Below are 18,265 nucleotides of genomic sequence, written 5' to 3'. Positions count from 1 at the left end.
AAAAAAAAAAAAACAGAGGAAGCCACCCTCTTCCTTAAATAACATTCTCCACAGAACTCTCAACACAGCCAAACTCTGCCAATTACTAAGTGACTTCTTTAAGCCTTAAATTTCCTCAACCATAACATGAGAATGAGAATAACTACCTCACCAAGCTGTTAGTAAGAGCTCATGAATGCAGTGGGGCGGGGAGCTTGGAATACAATAAGTCCTCAAGAAATGCTAGTTAATTTAAAACAAACCTCTCGGTATGCAGCTAGTATACCTTCCCTGCCACCTCCCTCAGATGGCCCTCAGGGTCCTAAGAAAGGCCCATCCACAGTTAAGCTAAACGAACGAACGGGTCTGAGCCTGGCTGCAAACGAAACCTTCCTGGGAGCTTTTGTAACTTCCATCAGACTCTACCCCAGACCAGTGAAATCAGAATCTCAGGTGTGAAACTTGAGCAGAAGATAAATTAGATTTTAAGATTAGTACTTGAAAGATGAGTACCAGTGCTGTGGGGGTGGGGAGGTGAGGAGGTAGCAATGGTTTACGGTAGTTGGCAGAGAGAAAGAAGAAAAGGACCCAGACACCACTCTCAAAGTGAGACGAACAATGTTGCTGAACGCGGCACCTACACCACCTAACTTCACTGACTCCTCTCATCGGTCCTGCACGTGTTAAAGAAGAGGACACAGAAGCTCAGGGACAGCAGGTAACTTGTGATGTCACAGGCCACTATGAGGCAGAACTGGGATGCAAACCCAGGTGTGCCTTGGGAAGTCGAGAGTATACACAAATGACAGAGTACAGGGATCTGTGATAATTACGCTAAAAACCAAGTGTTATGAGAAAAGAGACAGGATAACTCACGTGTGCACCGTGGGATCCCAACAGATTGTTCTGTACAATTTTGGCCGTGTACTGTTCTAACTCTTCCTGAATTTCGAAGGCAGTAGGATCAGCATTTTCTTCTAGAAACTGAAAAACAAAGAGAAAAACCATACTTCCGAAGTAAAGCAAGCATATGATTGGCAGCATTATGGGGGCCAGCCAATCCCAGGGAGGGAGGGTTTAGTTCAAGGGAAGAGAAGGAAACCTCATGCTGTGTTGCATTTTCAAAACAGTGAGGCAACACTGCTGTTAAAAAAAAAAAAAATCAAAACCATCTTGCTTCCAATAATGGTGAGCTAAGTTACTCAGACCAAACCTAAAGCTGCAAAGAACCAAGATAGGATACAATGCTAAAAAATATTTAAAGCTCCGAAAAGCTGACAGGACAGTGAGGAACAGGCAGACGGAACTGAACGGGAGCCAGGAAGCTAGGAGGTCAAACAGCACGGGGGCCCTGTTTGCTCTGACGCGGGGCTGCAGCATGGTACAGCTCCAGGGCAGCCACGGTGTAGTTACGCGCCCCTGCAGAAAGCACTGCAACTTCCAAGATGCTCCCTGGAGCTGCACAACATGGCAGTCCTAACTTTGGGTGCATTTACCAACTCACCCCTTTTGAACTTTTCATTTCGAAGACCTCAAATGATAAAGGAGACGGAAATCAGAGCCCAGAGTTAGTTCAAGGACAGAACTCTACCAGGACACCTATCCATCCCACAAACACAGGAAGCTGGGAACTGAGAGGGTTACACCCTTAGGAACCAGACTGGGCCTGACAGAACTGCAGTCTGGATTCCAAATGCCCAGGCAGCCTAGGGAGCCCTCAGCTTTGAACCAGGCCTACAATGGTCCCAGGCCACCATGTACGTGGCAGAAAAAATAGAAATCCTCTCTGGAGAAAGGCGGTATCATCCTACGCCTCAAATTGGTCCTACCGAGAATTTTCTAAGTACAATGGTTAAAAAAAAATCCCTAAACACCAGTCAGAAATAAACACACAAGGACAGGGGAAAGAGACAGGGTTTCTGGGGACTTGGACAATATCTTGACAATGAAGATGACCATATAGGTGACAGTTACTTTGTAACTATTTGTTAGACTATGGGATTAATACACTTCTGTGTATATTTTACAAAAAAAAATTTTAAGTTAGTAAGGGTAAGCATCATGAATTTTATGCCAACAAATCTGAAACTTTACATGAAATGGACCAGAAAAATACCTAGACAAATAGGATTTACACTAAGTTTTAAGAAGATCCTCCTCTCTCTGACAAATTTGACTTTGGGTTCATTTTCTGGCTCTGTTCCCTGGAAACCACATATGCTTACATGTGCATACCAAACTTCTAATTCCAGTCCAACACCATAGGATTAATTCTGGATCTTTTCTCTCTCATGTATTTGTAACTCCCTTCTCTAATAGTGTGAAATCTGGCCTGCTTTATCCTTAAAATATGTACTCATTGGATCAATCCCCCTCCCTATATGTAACCCCTCTCCCATCACTGCTGCCACCTCTCCCATGCACGGATCGTTCTCACTCAACTTGGGGTCACACCCCACTCTAGGCCACCCTCCTTGTGGAACCCCTTCTCATCCTATTTGGATGCTCACATCCCTCACTGGGCCATCCAGCATGGGCACTTTCTCACTTGACTTGGGCACTCAACCCCTATGCTGAGCTCTTATCCCTAAATGAACACCTTCCTCACCCTTTATGAGCTCTGACATTCCATGCTGGGCTGCCCACACACGCAGCGATGTTTTCCTCTTGCATGCTTTTCTCCTCTTGCTTGGGCTCTGACAACCCACCTAAGGCTACACCTCTGTGTAGAATCCTATCTGCTCTGTCCACCTAATGTCTTTAAGACTAAATTATTCAGGAAAGGGAAGTCGAAAGGAAAGGTGAAAGACTCCCCTTGTGACAAGAAACAAGACAAGGATGCCCGCTACCTCTTCAACACGGTAACGTAAATCCTAGCCACCAAAATAAGGTAAAAGAAAACATATTTCAGGGTTGGAAAGAAACAAAACTGCGATTATTCACAGATGATAAGATTGTGTTGAAAATCAAGAACAATCTATAGGTAAAGCATTAGAATTAATGATACTTTTGCTAGGTTGTTTCAGACAAAAATCAATACACAAAAACCACTAATATTTTGATCTACAAACAGAAAATGAATTTTACATAAGATACTTAATACTAGCACCAGAAAATCTGAAGGAATTTTGTATTGCAAAGAGAAAAATGTCTCTATGATAGATCTGGTGGTCCCCATCTTATCCAAGGAATCAAACTCAGCATTACCAATAATAAAACCACCTGGCAGCATGTGCCTCCTGAAACGACACAGTACAATGTACCTCACATGGTACAGGCTGTATTCCTACCAAAATGTGAATCTAGTGAGGAAATAATCAGACAAATCCTGAATGTGAGAAGTCCTACAAGACAACTGGCTTTGAGTTTTCAAAAAATGTCAATACCATGAAAAACAATTTTCTGCATTAAAACAGACAAAAGAAATGTAACTATCCAAAGCAATGCATAAGCCTCCACTGGCTCCCAGGTCCAGAAAAAAAACTCACTGATAGGTAAAATGGTATTTCAATGTTGTTTTCGCTAACATTTCTTCAATTTCTCTTATGGCTTCATGTTTTCACACCTAGCTATTGGTACGTTGTTGTAAGATGTAAAGATCAAACATTCTGGTGACTATTACGATGACAAGTCTAGGGACAACACACAAACAGGTCTGTTCCTACTGCTTTGGCTCGCCTGATTTCCATGACAGCCACCACCCACCTACCCTGTTCAGAATTCTCTCAAGCTCGTAGACTGCTTGTAGGGCACCCACTTCCAGAACTCGCAGCTGGCAGACTAAGAGGTGAATCACAGCCCGGGGGCAGGTCAGCATGTGACAGTTTAAACAGGAGCCCCGGAGCAGCAGGTAGAGTTTCTGAAGAGAGGGAAGAAAAAGCAGGATAATTAGAAAGAGACATAATAATCAAGGTAATTTTCAACGTATTTAAGATTTTTGTTTTTATGTAGATAGTTTATTCGAGAATTCCACTTCTGGGGCACCTGGGTGGCTCAGTCAGTTAAATGTCCAACGCTTGATTTTGGCTCAGGTTATGATCTCAGGGTCATGGGATCCAGCCCCACGTGGGGCTCTGTACTCGGCGGGGAGCCTGCTCAAGATTCTCTTCCTTTCTCTCTGCCCCTCTCCAGGCTCATGTGTGTGCACAAACTTTTTCTAAATAAATAAAATCTTAAAAAAAAAAAAAATTCCACTTCCCCTGATATACCTGGAAAGGCCTCTGTGACCCTATGAACTAGATAAATATTCCTGTATATTTCTTATCGTTTCATTTTCATCCCTTAAAAGTTGAAATTTACTCTGGGTCTGAGGTAGGGAGCTACTTTCATTTTATTTAACTAAGTACCAGATACTAATTTTAGTATTTACATATTTCATTTAAAATATTTAATATTTAAGGGGCACCTGGCTGGCGCAGTCAGTGGAGCATGGGACTCTTGATCTGGGGGTTGTGAGTTCCAGGCCCATGTTTGGTGTAAAGATCACTTAAAAATAAAATCTTTAAATAGATAAATGAAACATTAAATATTCAAAATATTTAGTATTTAAATATATACCAAACTTAAGTTTAGTTAAATATTTGGTATTTAACTAAATACCGTATTTAAGACAATTCTTTTCTCAATACGATTAACAGAAAAAAAAAATCACAAATACTGTCATCTGTAGAGTTTTAAAACAAATCCTGGAGGCTAGGTTAACTGACAGAAAAAGCTGAAAATACACAAGTAGGACTCTAGACAGGAGCCTCATACTTAGCTCACTGGCTGGCCTTCTGGGCTTTGCTCTTCTTGCAACCAAGCAAAAGCCTACAAATTCATTAGAAGAGCTCAGGGAAGGCTTGGACTACTCCAGAAGTCCTATTGTCAGGGAGGCTTTGCCCAGATTTCTGAAGGACACGAAGCCACTGAAATCTCAGGTGTAGGGGATGCATTCCAATGCTTTTTCCCTTGTGAACAGAACCAAGCTGTGGTTCTTCTCAACTGGAATCAAACTGAAATTCATTTAGTTAGGGCTATAGGCCAAGTTGGATTTATTGGATTTGGCTCCTCAAGGTTTTAAATCTCATGGTAGAGAGCACTTTAACTCTGTGGCTAGAGCTAGTGCTAGTGAAGACAGGCAATTAATATTAGCCCACCTTTTCTAGAGTGGAAGGTAGTAGAATATGTCTACTTGGACACCTGTAGTGGCACTCACAAATGCCACCAGCAGCCCCGAACCCCACACAGACAGAGCAGCCCAGGGCAGAACATACATCAAAGAGGAGAGGGTTGTACACCGTGAGCGGAAGCTCAATGTGGCCCAGGTGGCCAGAGCAGTTGTTGAAGTCCTGCACGCAGGTGGAGCACACCTCTTTGGAATCCGCAGGGCCCAAAGCTAAATCGTACAGGCCGTTCACCGACGGGTTCCCCAGGCTGTCCAGGTAACGAGGGTTTGTAATGGACTTAACGCTTAATTTCCTAAGGAGATAAAAGAAAGACCAAGGGAAAACTAAGGTTACCCAACTTCTCGGATGTTTCTTCTTTGGTGCTTCGGGGTTAAATGATGATTTCATGTTTGTTTCCTCAGACATGCTGACAGCTTCAGAGTGTAGAATCTGTGTATGCCTTGCTCACCACTGCAGCTCAACACTTAGAGCCTGCATACAACAGCTGCTGGATAAATACATGCTTAACAGGTAAGAGTGGTAAAATATTTAAAGACAGATTTAGTGCAAATCTTGCACTGAGTACAATGGAGACTGCCTACAAATAAGGTAAGTACCTACACATGCTACATGCTTTACAAACAGCATTTAGTCTGACTTTAACCCTCTGAAAGGGGCATCACTATATGCATTTTTCCGAGGAGGAAACTGAGGGTCAGAACAGTTAGGTGATTTAATCCAGGTAACACAGCCAGGATGGGGAGAGGACAGAGGCAGGACATGGACCACACTTAACTCCAAAGCCCACATAGGTCAATAAAGAAAAGATAACCCAATAATCCCTGCGTGCAGAAGTAGTAAATTGAAGTTAAACACAAATATGCAAAACTTTGAGAAGTGTAACCTGTTTCACTAGAAGTTTCATCCCAATATTTTATGTTTGGTTTAAAGGGGGCTCCCAAAGGACACCTAACTACTTTTACCAAAGTACACTCATGCCAAATGTGCTTTTTAAGTTTTTTTTGACTTTGGAAATAAAGACAATTATCCAAATCTCACAACCTAGAAAAAAAAACTGATAACATTCATAGACATATCTCTTTGGAAATATTTTTAGAAACACAGCTGGGATCATTTGGTATTTCTAGCATTGCATTTATCTATTTTCACTTAGCGTTAAATGAGTGTTTTCATGTCACTAAAATTCTTCAGAAACATAGTCCTTAAGAGTTATAAAATCTTTCATTATGTGGCAATTAGTAATTCATTTAACTAAACTCTATCTTAAATAAGCTTATGAAACTTATCTGCATAAAGATTTTTGCACAAGATACTTCAAACTTTAACTATGTCCTAAAAATGTAATTATTTCCTCAGTGGAGTGGAATCCCTGAACAAAGGGTGCAAAATGTTTGAAACTCCTGACATATTCTACTACTTTCCATTCTAGAAAAGGTGGGCTAATATTGATTGCCTGTCTTCAGTAGCACTGAATCTTAGCACTTAAAAATCTTTCCAGGGGCTCGTGGCTGGCTCAGTCAGTAGCGCAGGCGACTGCTGATCTCAGGGCTGTGAGTTTGAGCCTCACGTTGGGCATGGAGCCTACTTAAAAAAAAAAAAAAAAAAAAATTGTTAAAAAAAAAAAATCTTTCCAAATTTCAGGTGGACAAATGCTACTCCACTCTCACATTAATTTTTTATTATATTTTTTCAAGTTGTTTTAGTCCTTTACTTATTTTGAATTGAAATCTTAATGTTGTCATTGCTGTACTATATGAGCTCCTCACACATGAGGACATTAATGGTGGCAAATACTTTTCCCAGTTTATAATTTGGCTTTTGTTATTTTTCACATTAAAGGTTTAAACATTCTTTAACAGCTCTGTTGAGATATAACCCACATATTACACAATTCATCCTTTTAAAGTGTACACTCAATGGTTTTTAGCATATTTAGAGTTGTACAATTATCACCAGTCTATTTACAGAGTATTTTCATCCCCACTAAGAGAAACCTTGTACCCGTGTCACTCTCCTTCTCACACAAATAAAAGAACCCGAAAACAGTAAGGTCCTGCAAATAAAGAGAGTTCCGAGGGTGTGGTCAAGACTGCCAAATGCTATGGTGATCAAAATGAGGACTTAAGAGAGTCCCCTTGATTTAGTAACTAAGCAAAGAATATAAAGGGTCCTAGCAAAGAAAAGTCGTCGCTTTCAATGAGTCTTAAGGATAACCATTTTGACTAATTATGTTTTTAATTAACCACATCAGAGACGTTACAACTCCACAAACGCTGGTTAATTACCAAAGAAACTGATGGAAGCTAAAGTTGCAACCTGGGAACCTCCTCCCCAACTCAAATTCTAATCTAGCCCCCCTGGGTTCTAAGCAGTGCACGCCAACCCAAGACGTTTCTGGAACTACGAGTCCCAAAAGGCCACGCGCCAGACAACCACTGACTCAGAAGATAAACTGAGCGCAAGACCTTTTGGGAACAGTAGTTTACGGCGCCGACCTCAACATGCAGACTCTGCATGCTTCCCACCAACTCCTTACTTGAGTTCTTCGGCCGAATACATCCCGAAGGAAATGCCCTGCAGCCTCCGCCAGGGCATGTTCTTTGAGCCCAACATCCTCCAGGTAAGTTTCGAGTTCTGACACCCAAAGAGAAGTTCCAATCACCACCGGCAACTTAACTCAGCCTCAGGCAGGCAGCTACCATGTGATTTAAAATGCGCTTGCGCTCGAGGAAAGCTCGCTGGTTTGAGATTTACGTGGACGAGACCACTTCCACTGAAGGGGGGGGAAGTAATTTGATGACTTTCGCTCAAGACATATAAGTCACTAAAATAATAGTTTCGGAAAATTTCTCCGAGGAAAACGGGGCGTTTTGAGCCCTTAACTTCCGTAACAAAGTCTTTCAAACCACGAGCTTTTTTTAACCTAATTCTTGATCGCTTTTGTCTTGTTCCATCTCAGCCAATAGCCGAGCTATTCCCCGCCCCCTCTTTTGGTGATCCTGAAGGTCGAGGTCACGCTTTCCCAGCATGGTACACGAAGCCAAAGATGGCGGCGGTCGCGACGAATCTTTGGTTGCGGTTCCGCTGCAAGCTTTGCCTGACCTTAAGGGGTCAGCGGGCAGGTCCGTGTGGACAGACTCCCAGTTGCAGGTAAGAGACGCATGGAGAATCCAAGAGAAAGACCCCCCTGGCCAACTTCGTCCTCTGTGTCAGCTTTTCCTTGAGAACTGGGGAGCTAGGTACAATGGAGTGGGATGCGCCTGCGCAATTTCGCAGCCGCGTGGTTAGCCCGACATGCGGAGCTGGAGTCCTGGAAAAGGGGCTTGAGACTCATGTGTTACGGCGTTATTTATTGGGTGGTTGGCTTATCCTAGAATTAAGAACTGTCGGCAAGATTAGGATCCTGCTCTCGTGGAGATTGCGTTTTAGTGAATGTGGCTAGTAGCAACCCCAGGTTTTAAAAATAGAAAAGTATGCGCCCTTACTCATTTTTATCAAACGGGGATATCTGAAGATTTTCCCAAATTAAAGGCAGTTTATGAGGGCCACTGTGTGCTGCGTGTTGTGGGGATGGTTGGCCAAAGAAATTATCCAGGTTTTCATAAAAACAAGGAAGTCTAAAAGATTTGAGCACAGCCTTTGGATTGCTGTGATTGTCACACCTGAGAGTATGTATTTAATTTTTTTTTCACTAATTACAGTGGTGGTGTGGAAATAGTCAGTAATTTGTAATGAAAAGTTGGGAAAACCCCAATTTTGGATTCGATGTTTGTGCCATTTTTTTAGTTGATTAATAGACAGATTTTCTCTTTTGTAGACTGCAGCTAGTAATAACCATCCAAAAAATGGTGAGGAATAAGTGAGCTGTGTAACTTCAGATATACGTCTTATATGCAATACCTTCATGCAACTTCTCAAAAAAGGAGAAGATGCTCCACCTAGTACTGTAGAAGTCTTAATGCTGCTGTCCCTCCCAATCCTTTTCCTGGTAGCACCACTGTTGACATTTTTCTATTCATTTCCTTTGCCTGACAGCAGCATCTCTCCCTCAGCATTTACCCACAGGACAACAGTGGTCACTATATCATAATGTCAGGAGAGACAGTGTGATTTGAAAGAGTTGATCCCTCTCTGAAATTGATCCTTAGCAGAAAAGTATCGTTTTCAAATGATGCTTGAGACCAGATACCAGTAGAGGAAGTGAATTTTCTATCTGATCACATTCTGGCAATTTTAGGAATGGTACCAATGCCATGTAGGAAAGGAATACACAAGATAATAGTGCACATGACTGTGTGATATTTTGACTATTTCTTAGTGTTACTAGAACATTTTAAAACTCAGTCATGAGTCAGTGGTTCTATATTTCGGATAAAAAATGATATCAGCAGTTTGAAATTTAAATTAGGATGTACATATTTGGCAAGTTCCTGATTGTTGAATGAAGTGGGATGAAAGCCCATGATGATCTTAGCTTAATAATTTATCATAATTGCTTTAAGTGGGGTACTCTTATCATCATTAGGGTGTTATTCATATAAAATCAGGAGCCCATAAAGTCGTCCCTCTTGACCTCAGTATTTTAGATTACCAAAGTTGAAAGTCCGTTATATTTCAGATCAGCTACTTCAGTGGTTCAAGGGCTATTGAAATTTTTTGATTGATTGATTGAAATTGATTGAAAAGATTGATTAAAAAATGTTGACCATATTGTGTCTGTATCTTGTATCTATTTTGTAATGGTTTTGAACTTGCTGTTCAGGCCATGTCTTCTCAGTGTACATTGACATGAATCATTCAGTTATTTTGATCCATGACAATTGGAAAATTTGGGTTCAAAATGCACATAGGTGGAGGTGAAATGGAAACCTCATTAATGAGTATTACTTTAGGGCTTTTATTTTTTTGCAGATTTTATTCTGGAAGTGCAACCGTCCCAAAGGTTGAAGGAGCTAACGTAACAGGTATATAAAAATATACTGAAATAATTCCGTTTCTGTGTTAACAAATCGCACTTATTTGTAGTAGTAGTATTGGGAAACCAATTTACTTTTGTTTTATTTTTCAAATTAAGGGATTGGAGAAGTGGTCATTCCAAAAAAGAAAACTTGGTGAGTATTCAGTGTTCATTCAAGTGACTGAGTGCAAAACATTTGTAGGTAAGGAGGCAGTGACATGAAGAAAAATAGAGAGCATTCCTCGAGACAAAATAGCTGATGGGAGAAAAACTTGGGAGATGAAAAAGAACATAAAGAGGAAGGTGGAGAGTAGTGAGTGAACGGGGCATGAGATTTACGTAGATCTTCTGAACTGAGTTTTGGTTAATAGTTAAGTAATAATGATCGTCATTATTAGAATAACTTTTTTTTTCATTTAAGGAAGTTCTTAGCAGGTTGAGAGACCAGACAGAAGTGTTATCCTTACAGTCTTTAAAAAAGTAAAATAATATAGTGTGGACAGAGTTTAGTCTTTTTCAGCTAACTAGGTAGATCTTTGAATAAATTGCCTTATTCAACATTTGTTGACTATGGGAGAACTGAAACTTCTCCACAGAATTTTTATAGTAATGATTTTGAATGCATTTTATGACCCTCAAAAAGCCAGGTATTCTCCAGGTAGACCTTGAAGACTCAAGTTCATTTAAAAAAAAAAAGACTTTATTAAATTACAGAAGTAATAACTATTGGGGGCGGCTAAATGCAAGAAGGAAATAAAATTACCAGCAATCACTACTCAGAGGCAAGTTACTTAACCTATCTATCCCATAGTAAAACGTGTATAACAACAGCACCAGGCTCAAAGGAATAAAGGAGCATTTGAATAGAGCCTTCCACATAGCTCTCAGAAAATCACTATTTTAAAGTTCTGGGGTATAACTTTTTTTTTATATAAATTACAGTTGATCCTTGAATAACATGGATTTGAACTGCGTGGGTCCATTATGTTTTTCAGTAAATACAGTACAGTATTCTTATGGTTTTATTTTATTTTTTTAAGATTTTATTTATTTGACAGAGAGAGACACAGCGAGAGAGGGAACACAGGCAGGGGGAGTGGGAGAGGGAGAAGCAGGCTTCTGGCCGAGCAGGGAGCCTGATGCGGGGCTCGATCCCAGGACCCTGGGATCATGACCTGAGCCGAAGGCAGATGCTTAACGACTGAGCCACCCAGGCGCCCCTTACGGTTTTCTTAAAAAATTTTTTTTCTAGCTTACTTTGTTTATAAGAATACAGCGTGTAACACACTTAACATACAAAATATGCATTAATTGTTCATGTTATCAGAAAGCCTTCAGTCAACAGGCTATTAAGTTTGGGAAGAGTCAGAAGTTAACACATGGATTTTTGACTCTGTAAGGGCACGGGAGTTGGTTGGCACCCCTTGTTCAAGGGTCAGCTGTATACATTGAGTTCAGGAGAATTGATTTGTATCTATAAATGATGCACTTTCTTGAATGGCATTCATGTCCAAAGCACTTTACTAACCCACTGTGCCTCTGTGCCTGAGGAAGGTACTACAGGGAATACAAAAGAGGGAAAATTTGGAGGATGTGCTCAGACGGTTTATGATATAGTTGAGTCACATGCATATTTTATGTTTTACATCTTACATAAGTACTAATTTTATACACGTCGCTGGAGGCACACAGGATATGATATAATCAATAATTGTATTACACTAATCAAGGGGAGTTTTATTGAAAATGTAGAAATTTACTTGTGCCTTAAAGGAGTAAGGTTATTTTGTTGGAATCAGAATCACCAGGGAATTTTTTTTTTAAATGCATATCCCTGTAGGTATTCTTGTGAACCCTTAAAGTATGAGACCTACAGAAACAGATAACAGTAAGGTAGAGTGGGACATGACCGTGACATATTTGCTCGTAGGAAGAGGCCAAGCAGACAATCCTGTGAAAAATGCTGTTAGAATAAGGGAATTAGGTAGCTTGATATAGAGCATTGGTCAGTAAACTGGGGCCCATTTATTTATATAGCCCAGGAACCAAGAATGGTTTTTACATTTTTTTATACTTGAAAAAAGTGAAAAGACCTTCATGACCATGTGAAAATTACATGAATTTTAAATTTCAGTGTCAACTAAAATTGTTTTGGAGTGTAGCCTCATTTGCTAATGTTGTCTGTGGCTACCTTTATGCTATACTGGCATAACATACAACAGAGTCTCTGTGACCTATAAAGTAAAAAAATACTATTTGTTTCCTTACAGAGAAAGTGATGATTTCTTTGCTCGGGAATTTAGGCTTTTAGACCTGGAAGAAGCCGTAAGGACTACAAATTGTTGTTGGCCTTATTTTAGATATGTGTCACTTTTTTAAGAGTGATTTCCTAGATCACTCAGGTAACTTAGAAGACTTTAACAAATTATACAGGGTCATTGTGCGTTTTCATAGATGAATGTGATGTGATAAAGGCAGTGTTGTGAACAGGTTAATTTGAATTGTATAGTGATTTTAGGGATGACAGGGAGTCCAGTTATAATCAATGCATAGGCAACTGGGTCCTAAAAGAAATAGATACTAAAACTTATTAGAGGGGTACCTGGGTGACTCAGTTGGTTAAACATTTGACTCTTGATCTCAGGGTCATGAGTTCAAGCCCCACATTTAAGAACAAAACAAAACAAAAAAACTGTTAGATTGGCACCGAGAAGATGTGGAGAAATGGATGCTCAGATATATGTGTTGATAGGGCACTCAATTGGATTAATACTTTGGAGGAAAGTTTGCCAAATCAATTTAAAATGTGTATACCTTATTGATTAGCTATTCTAGGGGAACACTTGCATAAATCCAGAGACATGTTTTTTTTGTTTTTTTTTTAAAGATTTTATTTATTTATTTGAGAGAGAGAGAGAACAAGAGATAGAAAGCACGAGAGGGAAGAGGGCCAGAGGGAGAAGCAGACCCCCTGCTGAGCAGGAAGCCCGATGTGGGACTCGATCCCGGGACTCCAGGATCATGACCTGAGCCGAAGGCAGTCGCTTAACCAACTGAGCCACCCAGGCGCCCCAGAGACATGTTTTTTATAACTTGGGAATAATAATAAGTTGAGACAGTCTAAACGGCCATAGATAAATAAGTGGATAATGAGAAGTGGTTATCATTTAAAGGAATTAATTAGATTTATATGTAGTAACATGGATAATACAAATTTACATAAGCAAATGTATAGAATGACAGTATGTGTGTGTGTGTGTGAGAGAGAGAGAGAGAGAGAGAGAGAAAGTACTTTAAAAGTTCTGGAAATACAAAAACCAAACTTATGGTGCCTGGCTGACTCACTCAGTAGAGCATGCAACTCTTGATCTCAGGCTTGTAAGTTTGAGCCCCACATTGGATGTAGAGAATTAAGTAAATACCAAACCCAGAGTGAGGGGGGGGGTTCACAAGATGACACCATAACCTGTAATGTTCTAATTTATTTTTTAGGGATAATGTATCCATTGAGGTTGCTTTTTAAAATAACCCTTTTTTAAAAAGAGAACTAGTGAGTAATCTGAATGTCATAATTTTCTTCTGTCCTTTGTTCAGTATGTTAGGAGGATATGTTGACTTGATGAGACATACGTGCTAATGTAAACTTTATGGAATGCTAAGAGATGAGAGGATGTCTTTGTCTCCATGGAATTACATAAGTGTGATTTTTAAAAATGGATAGATAACCCAGTGGATTTTATACACATCAGGAAATTATTCAGTCTTGATACAAAATTTCCTGTATGTTTTGTCTGTTTGAAATGATTTATGTTATAAATATTATGTTAAGCTTTTTTTTAGAAAAATGCTTTTGGTTTATTAAATTTACTTCACTTTTGGAAATGAAACACATAAAATGTAACAGGAATAAAAATATATTTGTAAACAAATTATCTTGGTTTGTCTGTTCGGTGAAATCTCTTTTTCCAGTAGTTAGTGAGGGTCTCCACCCATAGCACAGTGGACAGCTGGTTTGAAATTTTTATAAAGGGTATATAATTGAGAGGTTCTGAATGAGGAGAGTACAGCAGAATCATCCAGGAGTTCAGTAAGAATGTGACAGTTCTCCATGGAACTTGGAGGATTTGATTCAGGGAGTCCAGAGTGCATCTTCTGATTTATTCTCATATATAGCTGAGTTAAGAGCCACCACTTAAAAAAAAAAAAGCCACCACTTTAGATAAAAGAAGCAAGAGTAGCCCAGAAAGTGCAGTAAGAATGCATAGGAAAATGGGGCCCCTGAGTTTGAGCCCCATTTAAATAGAGATATTTAAGAATAAATCTTAAAATAAAATCTTAAAAAAAAGAATGCGTAGGAAAATGGCTAGGACGAGGTAAGATTCGGGGTAGATAGTTTTATGAGCTAGGAGTGGGACTCGCTGGCCCTTTGGAGATGGTATGGTGGACAATGCCGGAGAGGGTAGGCAAAGTATAGCAGGAACATGTACTACCCACCTTTAGGCAAAAGAATAGGACAGTTCTCTCATTTTCTAGCTTGTTTTTCTAGTGATCTTGAGAAGAAAGAACTGGCTTTAGTTGAGACCTGAACTTTTTTTTGGCCAATCCATACTGAGAGTGGAATCACTTGTTCATTTTGTGGGTATGGAAATCCCTGACATGGGTCAACTTGTGGTTCTTGTTCTTAGGGATAAAGTGGCTGTTCTTCAAGCACTTGCGTCCACAGTGAATAGGGTAAGTAGGAATTTTAGGTTTTTGTTGTGGGTCTTGAAAGTTTCTTAGAAATGATCTAATCCAGTCCATTCATGTGACAAATGGGGAAACTAAGCTTTTAAAGGAACTGGCTCTGAAAGTCCTTGACTTAGGCGCAAGTCTTTTATCTTCAAATTCTTTTTTTTTGGCTTGGGTGTGAAGTGTAATGCAAGTGATCTGTAGACCAACTTTGAGAAGTACTGTATCTACCATGCTGTAAATGATGCAAGAATGTGGGTCTTGGAGCCAGTGTTTTGTTTCATAGCTGAGCAATTAGCTTTGTGATCTGCATCAAAAAGTTATTTTATCTCTTGACGCTTCTGTGTGTTTATCTATAAAGTGGGGATTAATTATAGCATCAGACTTCAAGGTTATAGTGAGAATTAGTACATAATTAAGGGATTTAGGGCAGTGCCTAGCACAAAAGAAATGCTCCTTAAATGCTGGCTATTTTATTATTACTGCAACCATTTTAGTGAGATATTTGTCAATAACTTGCTCTGTTGACAATTCAAAAACAAGTTTGTAGTCTGAGAGATAAACTGAAACCTTGGTAAATGCCTCAGAAATGGAACTTTTTTTTTCTTTTAAGTAATCTCTACACCCAGTTTTTTAATGAGAATGGCCTTCAAATCAAAGAAGTTGTAGAATTACGTGTGCAGTTGTCTGATTTGTCTAGGTTTGGGCCCTTAAAATCCAAGGTCTAGTCACTTACTCATTCAGTAACCACATATTGCACCCTTCTGATGCTTACCAGGCACTGTGCGGGATGTAGAATAAACTCAGCCCTTGCACAGTTCCTAGAGAGGGAGCAGGAAGGAGCACTGAGAAGAGGGTATGGAACCCAGGCTGGGGAAGGACTTCCAGAGGAGCTGATAATTGGATTGCTGCTAGGAAGGTGAGCGGCAAGGCTACTGTGGTGGGAAAGGGCATTCCTAGCAGAGGCGGCACGGTGCGTAGAGGCACAAAGGCACGGAACGCGTCGTCGGCGCGTAGGAGTGGAGGGTTTGAAGGGTGGGGAAATGAGAAATAGGCAAGATGATGAATGCTGCGCTGGGCACTCAGGTCCTCTGAAGAGTTTTAAGCAGTGGTATAGTAACCAGATTTTAGAAAAGACAGTCCTGTGGAGATGGGAAACCTTTCAACTTTAATGTAGCATAAAGATCCTAAAACTAACATGTCCAAACCCAAACCTTTGCCGTCTCCTCAACAGCAGCTCCATTATTCTGATTGCTCGTGTCAAAACCCTAGGGGTTACCTGTGCCTCGTCTTTCTTTTACGCTGCACATTAAATCCTTTGTTTCTTCCTTCAAGATACATGTGCATGGAGTCCCAAGACCACCCCCTGGTTCAGTGATTGGCTAGGAGGACTCCCAGGACTCAGCATATAGTCCTACAGCTATGATTTATTATAGAAAAAGGATACAAAGCAAAGTCGACCAAGCGAAAAGGCACATGGAGTGAAATCCAGAAGAAACCAGGTGCAAGTTTCCAAGAGTCCTTTCCCAGTGGAGTCACACAGGACACGTTCAATTCCTCTAGCCAACTTGTGACAGCACGTGTGAAACATTTGCCACAAAAGCTCATTAGGAACTCAGGACCCAGAGGTTTTTTTGGTGTCTGGCCACATGGGCACCCTGTGCCTGGCACATATCAGAATTCCAAACTTTCAGAAGGAAGGCAGGAGTTCACTGTAAGCCACATTTGTACAAACAGTTTAGGCACAGTGAGCCAATCTTATCAGTACTGGGGATGGTGGGAACCCTCCCAAATCCAGGTTTCCAGGTGCCAGCCAAGGACAAGCCTTGCAAGCAGACCTTTCTAAGGACAGCAGTCACCAGCCTGGTAACTCTTTCTACACATTATCAGATTTTAAGTTCTTGTCATCATCACCACGACGGCTTTAGTCATCTAAGTCATCATCATCATCTCTTACTGCCCTGGACTGATCACAGCTCTCTCTTCACTGCCCAAGCTCCCCGCAGACTGCTCACAGTTAGGCAGCCCTAATGATCCCAGTAAAATACTGGATCACGTCACTCCTTCCTGAGAACTCAAGTGGCCTCTCATTTGTCATAATTGGGGTAAAAACTGAAGTCTGTATGAGGGCTCCTAAGGCCCTCCCATGATCCTCCCCACCCCCACATTATCTCTCTGACAGCGTCTCTTGCTGTCTTCCCGTGGGCCCTACCCAAGCCTCGAGGGCCTCCTGGCTAATTCTCAGTTTCCCAGCAGGCACACTTCTGCCTCAGGGTCTAGGGTTTGCTGTTCGTTCTGCCTGAATACTCACATTACTTGCTCCCTCACCTGCTTAGCTCCTTGCCTCAGTGTCACTTTTTCAGTGAGGCCTTCCCTGACCATCCCACTTAGGTTGTAGATCTGCTACTTGTCCCTTTTTCTACTTCATTTTTCTGCATAGCAGTTATCTGTTTTTAATTCACTACATATTGTTTATTTTTACTTTCTGGAGGTTCCCCCCCCACTAGACTGTAAGCTTTATTGGGGTAGGGGGTGATCTTATTGTCTCCCTTGTAGCTAGAAAAATGCCTGGCACATAGGAGGTGCTCTATAAATAATAGGAAGACACTGAACCATGGCCATGGCAGTTGGGATAAGGGACAGTAGAGTCGGTAGGGGAAGTTAAGGAATTGTCGGTTGGATCTGATGATAGCTCAGTTGAATGGAAGGATCTACAGGTTGGACTGCAGAGCGGTCAGTACCATTCACTGAGAGAAGACAGGACAGGTAGTAGCTTCAGGAAAGTTCACTTTGGGGATCCATTTGGTTCGAGGCATCTGAGCTCCAGGGCCAGAGTGGAATTTTTTCACACAGACCATGGAGGACTTGGAAATCGTGGAGGGAGGGAAATTGGGAGATAAATAGGAAGAATAAGTCTAGTAAGTTAAAAGAAGTCCAGCATGTCACCAAGACTAGAGGCCCTAAACAGGTGTCGGTGGTTTAGAGGATCAGAACCAGAGCCAGGCACTAGTTTGTAATCAAGGAGTGAGTAGTCCGGGGCAACTAACCTAGAACTGCCACCTCTGGTTTACCATTACATGACTGCCTCATTTAGTAGAGTGACATGACTGGGTGAAATGAGCCTCCCATGAGTATGAAGGGATCTGGGTTTTGAAAGTGGCAGCAGGAAGCTGAGACCCCCCCCCGCCCCCCAAAAAATCCTACCTCCAGGCCTTAGGTATGAGCAGCCTTCCCTTGAGAGCTGCAGGGAAGCTGTCCCTTGGAGAGTCCAAGTAAGTAAGACAGGGCATGAAGGGGACAGTCAGGAGAAATTCTGGATATAGGGTGAGTTTTTCCTATGGAACAAAGGTCCCAGAAGGCCCAGGAAAGGCGGTTCCAAAGTAGAAGAGAGAAATAGAGAAAGTAATTGCGGGGCGGGTTTTCAGTGAGTGGT

General features: G+C 41.0%; 2 protein-coding genes across 5 annotated transcripts in view; one reads left to right on the top strand and one right to left on the bottom strand.

Annotated features, from left to right (window-relative positions):
- The window catches only part of POLR1A (RNA polymerase I subunit A), a 75,089-nt gene extending 67,241 nt beyond the window's left edge, over window positions 1–7,848 (bottom strand). The window contains exons 1-4 of the mRNA XM_028122421.2: window positions 7,684–7,848; window positions 5,235–5,439; window positions 3,689–3,838; window positions 856–963 (exon numbers count right to left, since the gene is read on the bottom strand). Coding sequence (XP_027978222.1) covers window positions 856–963; window positions 3,689–3,838; window positions 5,235–5,439; window positions 7,684–7,760 — 540 coding nt within the window. The 5' untranslated portion in view covers window positions 7,761–7,848. The remainder of the gene's footprint in view (window positions 1–855; window positions 964–3,688; window positions 3,839–5,234; window positions 5,440–7,683) is intronic.
- A 316-nt stretch (window positions 7,849–8,164) lies between these two features.
- The window catches only part of PTCD3 (pentatricopeptide repeat domain 3), a 31,888-nt gene continuing 21,787 nt past the window's right edge, over window positions 8,165–18,265 (top strand). For 3 of the 4 annotated variants that reach the window (XM_028122376.2, XM_028122375.2, XM_028122380.2), the window contains exons 1-4: window positions 8,165–8,297; window positions 10,059–10,111; window positions 10,222–10,258; window positions 14,790–14,835. In XM_028122376.2, coding sequence (XP_027978177.1) covers window positions 8,194–8,297; window positions 10,059–10,111; window positions 10,222–10,258; window positions 14,790–14,835 — 240 coding nt within the window. In that variant the 5' untranslated portion in view covers window positions 8,165–8,193. Of the gene's footprint in view, window positions 8,387–10,058; window positions 10,112–10,221; window positions 10,259–14,789; window positions 14,836–18,265 lie in introns of all 4 variants that reach the window. The other variant, XM_088026434.1, reaches the window with a different exon arrangement.

Source organism: Eumetopias jubatus, unplaced genomic scaffold, assembly GCF_037043125.1.
Source record: "Eumetopias jubatus isolate StellerSeaLion01/CBP00866 unplaced genomic scaffold, mEumJub1_p1.0 scaffold_9, whole genome shotgun sequence".
Lineage (NCBI taxonomy): Eukaryota > Metazoa > Chordata > Mammalia > Carnivora > Otariidae > Eumetopias > Eumetopias jubatus.
Note: the sequence above shows the minus strand (reverse complement) of the source record. Positions and strands in the feature narration are given on the sequence as shown.